Here is a 15,842-nt window from a genome sequence, read left to right as displayed (position 1 = left end):
CAGCTCAAGTCATGATCTCAGGGCCACAGGAAGGAGCCCCGCTTTAGGCTTTGTGCAGAGCATGGAGCCTGCTCAACATTCTCTCCCTCTTCCTCTGCACCGCGCCCTCCCCCCGCATGTGCAGGTTCATGCTCTCACGCACTCTCGCTCTCTCTCTCTCTCTAAAAAAAAAAAAAAAGTCAACCAAGTGGGTTCGGTCATTTCAGCAGCTAGTTGATTAGAATGGTTTTAAAATGATCAAAATGTATATGCAAAGGCAAGACATTTTAAAAAAAAAAGCCCCTCTGGTGAGTATTTTCATGGAGAAACTGTGCGATTTAATGACAAGGACACTGAAACTCTAATATGTTTATCACTTGAGAGGCAACCAGCAAATACGGTAGCTGACCTAATTTTTCTCCTTATGTCGCATATTACATTCAGCTTTCTACAAAGCTTTGCATTTTTTATTCATTTTTTTGAATTGGTAGTATTTGCACAGGGTTTAAAAAATTACAAATTACAAAAAGATACAGAGCGAAAAGCCCCATCTCAGACTGAAAATCGGCTTGCAGGCAGAAAGCAACTTCTGCTACCGGATTTCTGTGTATCCTTTCAGAGAGTCAAGCAGCAAACAGCTCACAGAGGACACATGACGCTAGAGGGATTATGTGTTCACTGTTTTGTACCTTGTTCATTTTCACCTAGTGGTAGCTCTTGGAAATCCTTCCTTATTGATACATTAAAACAACCTCGTTCTTTAAAACAGCTACAAAATATCCTACCAGATGGATTTGCCACAATTTATGTAACCCCCTCTTTGGACATGTGACTCTTTACATTCTGTGTAAACATACAGACATACAGACTATGTTCCAGTGATTAACTGGAAAACCCATCATTTTGCTGTGTGCAAGTATATCTGTAGGATAAAATTCTCCACCTAAAATCTGGAGGGCCACATTTTCTAAATAGATTTATTTTATTTTATTTTTAAAGATTTTATTTATTTATTTGACAAAGAGAGATCACGAGTAGGCAGAGAGGCAGGCAGAGAGAGAGAGGAGGAAGCAGGCTCCTGTCGAGCAGAGAGCCCAATGCGGGGCTCGATCCCAGGACCCCGAAATCATAACCTGAGCCGAAGGCAGCGGCTTAACCCACTGAGCCACCCAGGCGCCCTCTAAATAGATTTAAACAACGACTTTATTACAGGATATCATCTTATCATGTTTCTCCAGTTCATGACTTTCACTAGATTAAAATATCAGAAACTCCTGGGGCACCTGGGTGGCTCAGTGGTTAAGCCTCTGCCTTCGGCTCAGGTCATGATCCCAGGGTCCTGGGATCGAGCCCCGCATCGGGCTCTCTGCTCAGCGGGGAGCCTGCTTCCTCCTCTCTCTCTGCCTGCCTCTCTGCCTACTTGTGGTCTCTGTCTGTCAAATAAATAAATAAAATCTTTTAAAAAAAATATCAGAAACTCCCAAATTCTGAAGTATGATGTCATAAACATTAACTCAACACCTGCAGTAGGCAAAGATAGTTCTGTGCAAGAAACTAGAAATACGAAGATTAAAAAACAGATGAAAAACTTTAAATCTTTCCTGTTACATAAATAAGATTTCCTTCCTCCACGGTGCTTCAAGGTAAACATGTTAGCACCCGCCTTAAAAGACCAATCAAGTCATTATTAGCAAAGAAATAAAAAATAAATCTGAGTTATATTTCATTAGGTGTTATTTTAAGTTTTATCAGCGAGGAAGGTGTAAACTGAAATTAAAATCATGCTCGTTGTCTACAAACACTTAGTGATGGTGTCTGCCAACGATGTCACAACAGTCCTGGCTACCTGAGACCCAAGAGTTTGCCCCTGTTGGGTACAAGCAGCAGAGACACTGGCTGACTCCTCGGCCATCTGCAGGTGCTGCCGTTTCTGCGTAAATAAGCAATCAGCAGACCATGTTTGTAAGCAAATATAGATACTTTACCATAGTGATCACTCAGCAAATGTTAATTAACTTAATATTTTCATCAGCCCATTGATAACTACTGATGTAATTTCTTAAAATGAGTCACATGAATGATTATCGCAACTTCTAAAAGTTGGGGGGTTTTTTTGGTTCAACAGAAAATGGTATATAGTAGATGCTCAATAAATAGTAAACGAGCATGCAAATGAATACATCAATTTGGGGACTTCAACATTTTGATAAAGGTTTAGGAACTGTGATTCATCATTTCGGTGTCTTCAGTATCTACAGGCTCGCTTGGCAGGCTTTTTTTTCTTGAAGATTTTATTTATTTATTTGAGAGAGCGAGAGCGGGAGCGGGGGCGGGGGGGGGGGACAGAGAGGGAGGGAGCGGGAAAGAATCGGAAGCAGACTCCCACAGAGTGCATAGCCCCACACAGGGCTCGAACTCATGACCCTGAGATCATGACCTGAGCCAAAACCAAGAGTCAGATGCCTAACCAACCAAGCCACCCAGTGCCCCTGGCAGCCCCTTTAATCAATAATTTCATTCCGTGATTCCAATATCCACTCTCTGATCTTTGACTAGGCTAGGCTACTCCTGAGGACTCCTGGCTGTAAAGTAAAAGGCCAGAAGGTCACCTATGACAGGGTTTGCACTGCCATGTTCATTTAAGACACTAGGAAAGGAAAGTTGATTCTTCAAACTGTGTTATACTTCCCATCTTTCATATCTGAAATGAATTCGCTGCAGTTGATATGCTCAGTCTTTAATAGGAGCTAGCTCTATGTTCTATCATTCATCTGTTTATTCAATAGATTGAGTTCTCACTGTGGGCCAGGTTGGTTCTAAATTGCAACAAAATGAAAATTTCTCATTGAGAAGCAAACAGCACATCAAATGTACTTTAACTTATGGACTGTGAATGGTTTTGTTCAGTCAGTTAGGTATTTACCAAGTACCTCCTCAGAACCCAGCACTTAAACGATGTGCTTAGTGCTGTAAGAGACGGACGAGAAACACTGCCCGGGAACAGCAATACTCTTACTTCAAAACCGATTTCTTTCTTTTTTTTTTTTTTTTAAAGATTTTATTTATTTATTTGACAGAGAGAGATTACAAGTAGACAGAGAGGCAGGCAGAGAGAGAGGAAGGGAAGCAGGCTCCCTGCTAAGCAGAGAGCCCGATGCGGGACTCGATCCCAGGACCCTGAGATCATGACCTGAGCCGAAGGCAGCGGCTTAACACACTGAGCCACCCAGGCGCCCCAAAACCGATTTCATCAGAGGCAGGCACTCCAGCACTCAGAAACAGCACTCCCTGGCTGACCTAGTTTACAGGTACTGCTAAGAAATGATCACCAACCCCCACCCAACTCCACCCCCGCCGCCATGTTCTCAGAGGTCCTTTTCATCTTTCACACTGAACAGTGGCCACTGGCTGACTTGGCCACTTTCTTTGCTTTAGACCCAACACATACGGCGGGTTGAAGTCAAGGTGGGGAGCTACTGGCCTTTCTCGCCCTCCTGAGCAATAATCCATTTTTTCTCCTTTCTCCGCCCAGACTCGAATCCTCCTCTGTTTTCCTCTGGCTCACCAAACCTCTCTGTCTTCCTCCTTCTCCAACCCACACCTCCCCTGGGAAACACAAAGCGGTGGGGAACTTGCCAGTTGATTTGTTCAGCTGGCATCTTAGTGATTTTGGTTTCAGTGTCTTTAACTCAGTTTGCCTGGAGGTAATGGAGGAAGAGGCCAAGGTGTGAGTTCGTCCCTGGGTTCAAAGTGCTCCGTCACATCATTGGCTCAGGAACCCTCCTCTCTCTGGAGTCCGGAGCCTGCAGGCTTGGTTCTCATTCAGGAGAAACAGGAAGAGGCATTATGAAAGCAAAACTATAGTTGACACGAACCGTCCTTTTCCAATAAATCCCTCCAAGGACAGTAAACGCATGCCAAGCTGATTAGTCAATGGAAGAGACTGTTTACCCAAGGGTACACCATTCCTAGGAAGTGTTTCTGGTTTTTAGTCATAATGATCACTAATGTTAAGTCGGAAAACTCAAAAACTTTCTTCACTAATTTGCCATGCTTCCTTGTTATTTCCTTTGGGACTTTTCTATTCGTGTTTATATTTTCTTAGGCACAGGTAGTTTCGTCTTGCAACTCTACTCTTTCCTCTGGTGACAGGACCACGTCAAAAATATCAGGGCAAAAGCAAACGTTCTAAAAGAGAAAATAAGGATTATCTACAAGCCCACCATTATTTAATACCTTGGTATCTATTCTTCAAGGCTGCCCTGTGCTACAGGCACACGCATGGCTTACTGGAGATTATTTTTTGGTTCATGTTTATCTCAGTCAGTTTTTTTTTTTTCCACTTAAGATATTGGAGACATCTGTCTGTGGTAATATAGATTCATTTTATAATTTTAAAAAGTTGGATGATAGTCCAATGTATGGGCAGACTACAGTTTAATTAATTTTCTATTAATAAGAGATTGAGATTAATATTTTAAGAATTGTTTGAAACAATACTTCCGTGAAAACGCCTGGTGTATTTGCCCATTTCCTTGGAATCAATCCCTAGAAGTTGGGACTAGAGAGTCAATGGGTGTGGCTTCTCGGAAGCGGAGAAAAACTGTACCACAGTCCGACCGGAGCCCCCAGATGTTCAGGGTCCTCATCTCTCCTGTAGAGCAGGTGGCTGTTTATCGGCAAGGAGATTTCACAATAGGGAGGCAAATTGGCCAACTCTGCCGGGAGCTCATTAGGATGCAAATGTTTTCGAAATAGGTTCGCCCTGCCTGCAGGCTAGCCCTCTGGCTTCCACACAGAGCTCGCAGGCTTCCTGTCCTGTCTAATCTCAAATGCCCTGCAGCTGCTGGCCTCCTACATGCAAGTACTCCCTCCAGGCTGTTCCTTTCTTCCTTTTTTTTTTTTAAGATTTTATTTATTTGACACAGAGAGAGAGATCATAAATAGGCAGAGAGAGGGGGAAGCGGCTCCCTGCTGAGCAGAGAGCCGAATGCAGGGCTCCATCCCAGGACCCTGAGAGGATGACCTCAGCTGAAGGCAGAGGCTTAACCCACTGAGCCACCCAGGCACCCCCAGGCTGTTCCTTTCAACTGAACCCAGACAGAATCTTTCCCCTCTCCTACGCCACCCTGCCTTACTCTGATCCCTAACACCTTTTACCTCCTCTCTCTTCTTACCACTCTTCCTCTGCCATAAAAAGTTGCCAGTAAAAAAACCAATCATGATGGGGATGCCTGGGTGGCTCAGTCGGGTTAGGCGTCCTACCCTTGATCTCAGCTAAGGTCTTGATCTCAGAGTCATGAGTTCAAGCCCTGCATATGGGACTCCATGCTGGGCATGAAGCCTACTTAAAAAAAAAAAACAAAAAAACAAAAAAACAAAAAAGATGAAATTGGAAGAAACATGGCACCGAATGCTATTGTTTCTCAATCGAGATTCTGTGAAGTTGAAGGAAACGGGAGAGGCTGACCCACGGACAACTATTTTCTGACTTGGGACTTAGCGGCGGACCTGGTTTCCCATCCACATACTCCCAACCCCAGCCTGTGAACTCCGAGGCCTTTGCTTTCCCCTCCTGTCCGGTCCCCGGGTCACCCTGGCCAGGAAGGATGGATTAGGAGGGGGTGTGTGAAAGGGGACGGTTTGACCTGGCGGGAGCGGTGGGAGAAGAACGAGCTTTCTGCCCAGCAGTAGTGAGTGGGGCTGTGCGGACGTCCAGAAATGTCAGTAACAGTCCGCTGGCTGCGAGGGCCTGCGGATCGCTGGGCAAGACTGTCGGCGGTGAAGAGTTTTCAGACTCTTAGACATTCTCACTCCGGCTGCTGGGACTCTCCACGTGACAGCTCAGTTCTGTTCTCTTGCAGCGGTGATGGGGAGCGTACTCCCTGTGGTCTGTGTGGTGCTGGTGGGAATTCTGGTCTGGTACCGAAAATCGAGGTGAGTAGCGCGAGAAGCACATTGCATGGGAGTCTTCCTTCCTTCCCAGAAAAGAGCATCATCATGATTCCGCTGTCCCATCGAAGCAAGACGCTCTTCCCTGGCTTCTGAGGCTGGCTGTCAGGCTCGCCCACTCCTGTACTGACCAAAGGGAGAGCCGGCCCTGGGAGGCCCTCCAAGGCCACCCCCTGGAGACAGGGCAGCCAGAACCTAACTGGTGACAAGGGGCTGCTCTACTCCAGGAAAGAAAAGAATGAACCAAATTGTCTTTCCTTTTCAGAAGGAAAGAACCTACCCAAATAACCAATCTGATGGATATGCAATTGCTACAGTACAACCATGAATATATTTTCTTGAACGTACTCATTAAAGATAGGGATACTTTATCTTATTTATGCACTCGTTAAATGTCAGCCTGACTTTTGTATTTCTAATCGTGGAAATTCTTCCTTCACCATTGGTGATGAGAAGACCGTTTCCACCACTTGCTAAAATTTCAGTTTTTGTTATTTTTCTAATCTTGAGGCATTTTTATCATTTTCATTAAAGCCTTAAATGACATATTAGCCTTAATTTCATGCTTGTACCAATTAGAAACCAGTAACCAGCATTCTATGTTCATATGGCTGTTCCGGATCCGTTCTCAGCTTCGCACAATGAACAGCAGAAATCCGATTTGCTGAAACAAAACTTTTAGTTGCTAGTTATAAAGAAGTTTTTTCTAAATATACCAGTATAAGGATGATACCCTTCTTCAAGCCTCGCTTTGGCAAAACGAATGTTCCATGAAATGCCACTGTGAAGCTGAAATGAAAGTCATCTAAAAATCACATCCATCTTTGGGAAAGCTGTTAATACCATCCCAACTGAAAGACACGCTATAAACCTCATAGATCATTTAGAAACAAACACACTAAGGTTGATGTGTGACTTGGAAATCTGTCAAAAGGGTCCCCCAAAGGCTAAAATGTTGGCAAAATTTAAAAAATGGCTTTTATAAGAACTTTCAAAGTGTCCTTTTAACTAAATTTCCACATGAGATGTTGTATTTGGAGTTAAGTTCTTAAGAGATTACAGTGACTATATTCATCGATGTTAAAAAAACGCACACCATCTTTCTTAAGCATGAGATGTTAAAAGTAGAATCTTGCAAGACTTTGTAAATTTGGTATGTTTGGCCAATAAATATGATGATAAGATGAAAATAACAATATTCACTGATTATAGTAAAGAAATATTGATAAATATATCTTTTAAGAATTCATACACCTGAAAAGCAGTACTTGGTCATTTCGTGAATCGATTCTTTGCTGTAAACTTCTTTTTTACAGATGGGTTATTAGGTAGGTTGGTCATTCAACAGACTGGCTTTCAGCGAATCATTTTCAGTACACTGGCCTAGAGTCCTGACTATAGCTTAGCTCTCCCTCCACAGAGCTCAACGCGTTTACGTACTTGGTAACTGAAGGGGGCTGACACCAAGGAGCCTATTAGTTTCAGGTGTAAATCCCACTGATTCAGCATTTTCATGCATCACGAAATGATCCCCATGAGAAGGCTAATTACTGCCAGATGCCACACAAAGTTAATACACCATGACCGACTCTATTCCCTGTGCCGTACGTGACAGCCCCGTGACTTAGTTATTTTGCAACCAGAAGTTTGTGCCTCTGAATCCCCTCCCCCATTTCACCTGCCCCCCAGCCCCGCCCCTCTAGCAATCACCAGTTTGTTCTCTGTATGGCTTGTTTTCTTTCCACAAATGAGTGAGATCATATGCTATCTGTCTTTCTCTGTCTGACTTATTTAACTTCGCACTCTACCCTCTAGGTCAATTCATGTTGTTGCAAGTGGCAAGATCGCATTATTTTTTATGGCTGAGTAATATTCTATCTTGTATATATACATCTTTTCTTAATCCATTTCTCTATCGATGGACACTTAGTTTGCTTCCACATCTCGGCTGGGACAAATAACTCTGCACTGAACATGGGGAGCAGCTCTCTCTTCCAACTGGTGTTTTTGTTTTCTTTGGCTTCAAAGTATTTACTTTGAAATGTCTTAAAGAGTTGTCTGTCCTCAAGAGGTAGATGACAAAACCCATGGAAGAAACTGCCGACCCAGATACTTGGGGTCTAAAAGCACGAGTCCTTCAGTGACAGAGAGACACGTGGGATTAAGATGTTCTGCCTTCACCATCTTGGTTGCTCAGGGACTGGTTTCTTTAAACACATACCAGGTACCAAGAACTGTTTAAAAAGCTTTGTGCCCATTGCATCATTTTCAGCAAGATGATCGTGTCTGGCTTTGCCGGGCTCCAGGTTACTCTCTCCTTTTTGTTGCTGCCGTCTGAACTACTGCTTTTTAGCCGAGGACTGGAAAAGAGGGGGTATGCTGCTCCGACAGCACGGGGAATCTCTGACGGATGAGTGGCTTAAAATACCAAAGTCAGATTTCAATGCCAGCCCTGAATGGAGGTGAGCTAGGCTTTCCCCATCTGAGTGTTCAACAGGAACCGTCTGTTCACTCGTGTTGAGGGCGACCCTCTCTTTTCAAAACCTGTGAATGATCTGCTTTACAGGCACACTGCGCAGACACCCGGTGTTGAAATGGAAAGCATGGAAGAGATGCCAATGAACAGGGGAACCAGTGGCAGAGCGGAGGACGCAGAAAACTACCCACACGACCTAGGACACTCCAGGGAGAGACTGAGGGCAGCAGAGGCTCGAGCGAAGGCACCGACCCTGCCCTAGCCGAAGAGGACCTGGAAATGACTCAAGATCTTGGGTGCCAGCAGAGAGCCCATCGGGATGATAAGGCAGACGTCTCGGCGTCATTGTATCGATGGCTCCCAGGTAAGACACCTCCTCTGCTGTCCAGTCTCAGGATGGATGCTCAGGACCCTCCTGGCCCAGCCTCGGGTGCAGGGCTGACTTCCCCAGATCCCAGCAGCTGAAGCTCTCCTGGCACTGGCTGAAAGCCTCGGCTTTCCTTTTATTTCATGTGACATTTATGCAGGATAGCTTAGCAGCCTGACCATTCTGCCCCTCGTCCGGACTTGAAGTTTACAAAGAAAAGAAAAATGCCTGAGACGCTAAGACAGTTAGGTCCCTTCTGCTGGCTTAAGGGATGTCTACAAGGATGACAAGAGCGTTGGCAGCTCCAAATCGCTATCCCCCTATGGAGGCGCGAGCATGAACTGGAAGGAAGCAGGGAGGTATCATGCTGCGTGAATCCGCTCGACGTAAGGATCCAGAAGGAAGGACATGGAACTCGGGGACATTTCTCATGTATATGCGGGGACATTTCCCATGTATATGCGGGGACATTTCTCATGTATATGCGGGGACATTTCCCATGTATATGCGGGGACATTTCTCATGTATATGCATTTCTATTTATACTCCCTATGCATTATATCTACATATTTTATGTAACTGTTATTTTGAAACTCTGCCTTGTATAAACAAAATATCTATTTTCAATACAAAAAAAAAAAAAATCACTGAGAAGAAATGTGCCACAAATAAAAGAGAAGAAAGAGTGGGAATGCAGAGTCTCAAATGGTTGAGTTTGGCTTTTTTTTTTCCTAAAAGAAAAATAATTAAAAAATAAAATAAAATAAAATAAAATAAAATAAAATAAAAACCTTCCCTAAAACTGGATCCGATCACAGGTTTGGAGAATCTCTCAAAAGATTTCCCCGTGAGAAGCAACAAGTGGCAGGGTATGGCCCACGGGTGCCTCGCACACACACTGTCTCTTTCCCTGCACTGTTCTTTCTTTTTTTAATTAACATTTATTTACAAAATCGGGGCCTCATGCCACCTCCTCATTTTATAGATGAGGAAGCTGAGGTCTCTGGAGGTTGACTTGCCCAAGGTCACACGGCTCAGTTAGTGCGGGGCTGGGCAACACTTAGGAAGGGCGATGGGGCAGGAGAGGCGCAGCCCCAGCCAGAACCCAGCCGGGGGCGGCGGCATGGTCAGGCCACCTTCACGGGCCTATGGAAAGTGGGACCCCGGCTCGGCGACCATCCACGGGCCGCCAGCAGGCTCAGCTCGCCAAGGGCCATTCCCTACTAACTTCTTCACATCACCAATCTCTACGGTTTCATCAAAATTGAAGGAAGGGTACGAATTTCACGCGGCCGGTGTTGGGCGTTTAGAACGACGCCCACTTTCCCAGCCTGCAAATTCTTGCCCAACGAGAGGAAACTCATTGCTGACACATGAGCGGAGCCGCTGTATTTGTGGGTTTAATCACTCCGCTATCCTGAACCTGCCTGATGAGCTAAATGTTTTGCTTCTCTCTTCAGCTGTTTGCTCCTACGTTTCTTGAGTTTACCATTAACTGGATCCATTTTGTTCTTTGTACGTTTTAAAAGTTTGACCCTTGTGATTTCCAAAACTAATTTCACAGAAGACACAACTTGGCACACACACACACACACACAAATGCATCCAGTAAAACCAGAAGTTTGCAAGGCTTCTCCTGGGGGTCAAAGTGTTAAGTCATAGGCGTACTTCACGGACTCAGGCTTCTGGTTCACCATCATCTTTGGAAAACTAATATGACGACCTCGGGGAGGGGGGCGGCCCCTTTCGGGGCTGCCTTGACAAGTCCAAGCACTACCTCGCATTCGGTCCCCATTTTACCTGAAAATAGTACTTGCTGATGCCAGAGGGTCTTGTTGGTGGGGGGTGGGGGGGGGACACAGGGACCAGAAGTGAGGAGGAGGGCGCGGAGAGCAGGGACAAGCCCCAGGAGGAAGGTGGGTGTGAGTTCCACGGGCAGCGAGCAGCAGGCAGGGGGGAGGGGGAGGCACCCGGCTCCTGCTGCACCCCGGCCCCTTCCTAGTCCCTCCCGTCTCCCCGCTCTCAGGAGGCTGCACGCCAGAGCTTTCCGAATCACCACCTTCCCCTCTCCTACCTGAAAGCCTCTGATTCTTCAGCCTGGGGCAGGGTCCTGCCGACTGAGCCGGAACGACGCTCCTTGCTCTAGTTACCTGCTGCTGCAGACCCCACCAAAAAGACAGCAAAAAGACAAAGAGCAATCCCCAAAATGGGAGAAGGAGGATGCAAAATGGGGGAAGAAGCTGGAAACCCCACTGTTGAGGGTCTCGGCGGGCCAGCGGGGCTCAGCCAGGCGGCTGTGTCTTATCTGGCAGCAAACAGGCGCTGGGCTGAGCCGGAAGGTCTGAGGTTTCCCCGGCTCTTCCCACGGTTCAGCAGCCTCTGAGCGAGCCGGGGCTTCCCGACAGCATGGCGGCTCGGACGCATCCGAAGAAACTGCCAGGCCCCTTGAAGGCTAGGGGAGGGACCGCCACATGTCACTTCTGTTGCATTTGCTTGGTCAGCGCAAGTCCCCAGGCAGCCAGATAAGGGGAGGGGGAGCAACAAAAGGCATCAGTGGAATCTATCTTTGGAGACTCTCTCCCGCAATACTTTCTGGGGCCATCAGAGACACGGAATCTGGGTTCCGATCTTTGGCACTCGGTACATGCCAATAAAGTCCCGACAGCTGAATGATCCAGGGGTGCCTGCGGGGGGGACTGGGTCCATCTTTTTATTTTTTTGGTGGAAGAGGATTTGAAAGTTCTTCAACGGACACACCTTTAGCCCGCATCTGTCAACTGGCTGAGAGCGCCGTAATTCAGTTTTCTCCACTTTCGTTTCCCGCCGTCCGCAACATCTGCCACAGAGAAAACGGATCGCTCTCTGTCTTTTTGGTCTGCTTTTTTCCTTGCCTCATAAGTAACAATTATCGTCTTCTTTTTCAATCTTTCGGACATTAGGAAAGGAGCAGACACCAAAGAGACGCATTTAAGGGTCTCTCCGTGTTTCTAACCATCCAATCCATTTTCGTCCTCAAGGAAGGACCTTTTACTATTAGCCTCAGCATGTCGAGAATGTAACAGAGAATCCCGAGTTTGTTTTCCCACAAACCTATGCTCCTTGAAGACCAGGCCAGATTCAAACCGTACAGGAATTCAACGGGCAGCTCTTTTCCTAGAATTTATAAAGTTACAACACTCCCTTTATAGGGAATTCTGGCTCCTTTCTCCCCCGAGAGCCGGTCTGTAAATCCAGCCATTCTGCTCGCTCGTACTGTGGCGCTGGATTGCCTCAGTGCCCCCTCACCTAGAAAGGCAGATATCCCCTCTCCTGCTCCCAGCCGAGTCTGGGGCCCTGACCGGGGCCCGTCGGATACCCTCACCCAGTTAGAACTCAGAAGCTATGCGGACCTGCTACGGCGGCAGCCAGCAATGCTTCAAGACCATCAGAAGCTCGCCGTACTGTTTCTTGGCTCTGGTTTGTCTCCGTCATCCACACCGAATCCTCCAACTTCCCACGATTCTGTGAGCTCCCAACATTCTTTCAGAATAGTTTCTTTTTTCCTTAGAACAGACCCAGTTTCCATTACTTGTCGCTGAAAAGTTCCCAACTGGCAGGGACTCTGGAAGCGAGAGCATATTGCAATGAGAGAAGGAGAGAAATGGGGACGAGCCGTGACAGGCTGAGGGAGAGGGTAGGAAGCAGTGACAGTCCCCCTAATACTCCGAGATGCGAACCCAGCAGCCCACGGCAGGCAGGGAATTAGTTCCCGAAAGTCACCGGGAACGGCACGCCCACTGTGAGGGCCCAGCTCTGGGGGACAGCACTGCGCCATCCTGAAAGACCACGGGGTCAGGAAAGTCCAGGCCGTAGATGGTGGCTGCTGTTAGCGGCAGGGAACAATTGAGAAAACAGAGTAACAAGCTCAAATCCTGAAGGTCTCCATTCGAGCCACAGATGGAAGCCTAGAGACTTCTAAGCCCAGGCTGGAGCTCATCCTTCGGAGAGCAGAGCCAGGAGGGCTGCAAACCCAGACTGAGAGTCTGCGTCCTCCTGCTGTTGAGTCACGTTAGCGAGTTCACAGCCTGCCAGGTTTCGTAGCTGACGTGGACCGGGCAATATTGGAATGAAGGTCCGGGGGAAGTGTGCAGGGCTCCCAAGGACCCCCTCTCCCGCATTTACCCCACCTGGTCCTCAGAATCAGCCCCCAGTTTTGTCTGGCAACGCAGCTCCTCACTTCGAGGTAATACTATTTCCTGGGCTCAGGAGTAATCTCGCAAGAGGAAGCCTGTTCTCCTGGTGACCCACCTCCGGACTCGGGGTCCGCAAGGGAAGAAAGAGACTCGGCTCCCACAGAGGCCGTCCGGAGCCTCGCTCCGTGCTGCCACCCTCACTGCGCTTGCCTTTGCCTCCCGGGAACTGTCCTGTTGTCTTCTGCGGGCCAGGCACGTTGCTCCTGATCAGCTCATGGTCATTCCTGGGCCATCCTCTCCACACCCAGTCTACTCTCCAAGAGGCAGCCTGGTTTCTACCTTCTCCGGGCGGCCTTCAGTAACTATTCCAAAGTACAAAATCCCCTGGCTCTGAGCTCCCGGAACATTCGCTGTGCGCCCTGGAACTGTGGCATTTGCTTGCGACTACTTTTGTGCAGCGGAAGGAGCGCAGGACTTAGAAGACCTGGGAAAGCTTAGAAGCTTTCCTTCTGGCCTCGTCAGCTTGGAAGAATCCCTGAAGTCACACACCCTGGTATTCCGTCTTTAAAGAGGAAGTGACAGATGGACGGTCCCTCCCACCGAGGTGAGGAACAAGAGGGATACTTGAAAGTGCTCCGTGACTGGCATGTGTCTCTCCTCTCTCTCTAGGCACTGGAGATGCGGAAACTGAAGACCTGCGACTTATCCTTGAGGTGCTTACAGCCCGGCCAAAAAAAGAACCTTCAAAACAAAGAGCTCTTAAGACCAGTCTAGTCAATACCAATGCCACCGGCGTCATGAACAAAGGAATGTCGCAGAAGTGCGGGAAAGGAGGAAAGAAACCGCTAAACGGCCCAGATACGTGGGGAGTCCTTTCTGATGTGGTGGGACTTATGAAGAAGCATGGCTGAGATCGAAGCAAACAGAAACAGGCAGGGGGGGGTTCTCCAAGGGCCAATGATAGAGGTGGGGACACAGAGAGAAGAGTAAGGCAGATGGCACCTGTGAACCGGGGCCCCAGCATGACTGCTGGGTAACCGCATGTCGAACAGATCAAAATGAGCGAGACTTCAAGAGCAAAGGTCTCACAGGAACTGGTCCTAGGGTCTTCCCTGGCTCCAACCAACAGCCCGGTAGATGCCATCACCACGAACCGAGATGGTCACCTTTCCAGGGCTCTTTCTTCAGTCCTTGGGCAGAGGACCAAAAGCACGAAGTACAAAAGAAGCATGTCATTCTTCAAAATCCCCTTTGAGAGAAAGGGGATCTAGAAGGCACGCAAGTGGCTCTGCACCCAGTGGTCCGGGGCCGCCTGGCTGTACGTGGCGGTCCATGTTGCCAGCGTGTTGCGAGAAGCCTTCGCTCCCAGAAGCGCCTTGGGTGCTATCCAGGGTGGGGAGCTGAGAAGGATCTCTAGTTGCTGCCCTGAGTCCTGACTAATTAGAGCTGCCTCGCTCTTGTATTAGGAGTCATGTCTGAAGAATGTCATGGCTAAGAACATCTGAAAGCCTTGTATGCACTCAGTTCCTAAAAAATGCTGTTGTTTTTTGTTTATTTGCAGAGTCGTTGTTCCAAGGGTTTCCATGGGGGCAGTGCAAATACCGTGGGTTTGGAGATGGCATGGGAGGTGGAGTCCGAGCTCTGATCTATGTGCTGCTGAGCACAGTGGCCTGGGCCCACCACTCTAGAGCCTTCTACTACCTGCTTTTCCAGCTTTGTTGGGGGAACCACATGGAGTAAGGGACATGAAGTCCTAAGTGTGTCTACTGTGTAGGAGGATTTTCCAAAATGAGATCTGTTTATATGCTGGAGAATCAGCCACCGGCGGCTACCTAACCCTCCCCTTCCTTCTCAAACAAGTCCCAACATTTGGGTGTTTCTTCTCTTCCACACAGCCATGCACATCAGAGAAGTGGACAACCCAAGCTCCAGGAAAGGAGACCCTGAGTAACTGAACCCATGCCCTCACCAGCGCCTGGCTTAGGAATGGACAGACGACCATCACCAGGAGATGACATCTCATCTCATGACCATAGATGATGACAGATGATTGTCACCATGGAGGTGGGGAAGCTTCTAGGAAAGTGTCCTGGCCACAGAAGACGGGCTTCTCACTGCCACTGCGCGTCTGGATGCCCTGCCCCAAACCTCTGCAAACAGCCTGTACCAGGGAAGTCAGCCCAGGCAAACGGCAGAGGCAAAAGAACCCAGCTTCTCCACAGCTGAGCGGCTTCTGTCACGGCCCTACACTCTGTCCCCCTCTGCACTCCTAGGGGAAATCATAGCGTTTATCGTTCAATGCCCTTTGGAGTTTTTGTTTTGGGTTATGGCCAAAAAAGTGATACAAAATCTGATGCTGAATTTGTTAAGAGAAAATGGGAGACATCCTAACAGACCCTAAAATGGGGAACTGGCTGCACAGAGGCAGTAGAACAGAGGGCAGGGCAAGGTCCCTACTACTTTTGGCTAAGAAGCCAGGGCCCCTCTATTATGTGGTCATAAAGCAACGGATTAAAATGTCACCTGTTTTACTGGGGGCCCAGATTAGGAAAACATACTGTGAGGAAAGTGATGACTTAAAAAGATCCAGAACCGCTGAGCTGGACATTTAGGAAGGGAACCACGAAACTGGGGTGCTGATATTGTGTTGGGTACTTCTCGGGCCTTCAGTGAGGCCCTTAAAACATGAGCTTCAGTTGAAGGTAGACCAGACGTCTCTTCTGCCCGAGGTGCAAGTTTGAAAGAAGCCCCGGGGGGTTTTAAGCAGGAGGCTGACGAAACTTCACCTTCATTGCAAGAAGACCCGGTGTGCTTCCTTCGTGGACAGCAGAAGATGAATCGGCAAAAGCACAGAGCGGCCACAGGCCGGGCCCGACGGGAGCACCGGTTCAAGAGC

At 47.8% G+C, this 15,842-nt stretch overlaps 1 protein-coding gene across 3 annotated transcripts in view; it reads left to right on the top strand.

The window, feature by feature from the left end:
* IL15RA (interleukin 15 receptor subunit alpha) overlaps window positions 1–14,912 on the top strand; it is a 52,849-nt gene extending 37,937 nt beyond the window's left edge. For 2 of the 3 annotated variants that reach the window (XM_059404983.1, XM_059404982.1), the window contains 2 exons: window positions 5,844–5,916; window positions 8,498–9,489. In XM_059404983.1, coding sequence (XP_059260966.1) covers window positions 5,844–5,916; window positions 8,498–8,669 — 245 coding nt within the window. In that variant the 3' untranslated portion in view covers window positions 8,670–9,489. Of the gene's footprint in view, window positions 1–5,843; window positions 5,917–8,497; window positions 9,490–14,841 lie in introns of those variants that run through there. The other variant, XM_059404984.1, reaches the window with a different exon arrangement.
* The last annotated feature ends 930 nt before the right edge of the window (window positions 14,913–15,842 follow it).

The sequence above is a fragment of the Mustela nigripes genome, chromosome 6 (assembly GCF_022355385.1).
Source record: "Mustela nigripes isolate SB6536 chromosome 6, MUSNIG.SB6536, whole genome shotgun sequence".
Taxonomy (NCBI): domain Eukaryota; kingdom Metazoa; phylum Chordata; class Mammalia; order Carnivora; family Mustelidae; genus Mustela; species Mustela nigripes.
This window is presented reverse-complemented; position numbering and strand designations above follow the sequence as displayed.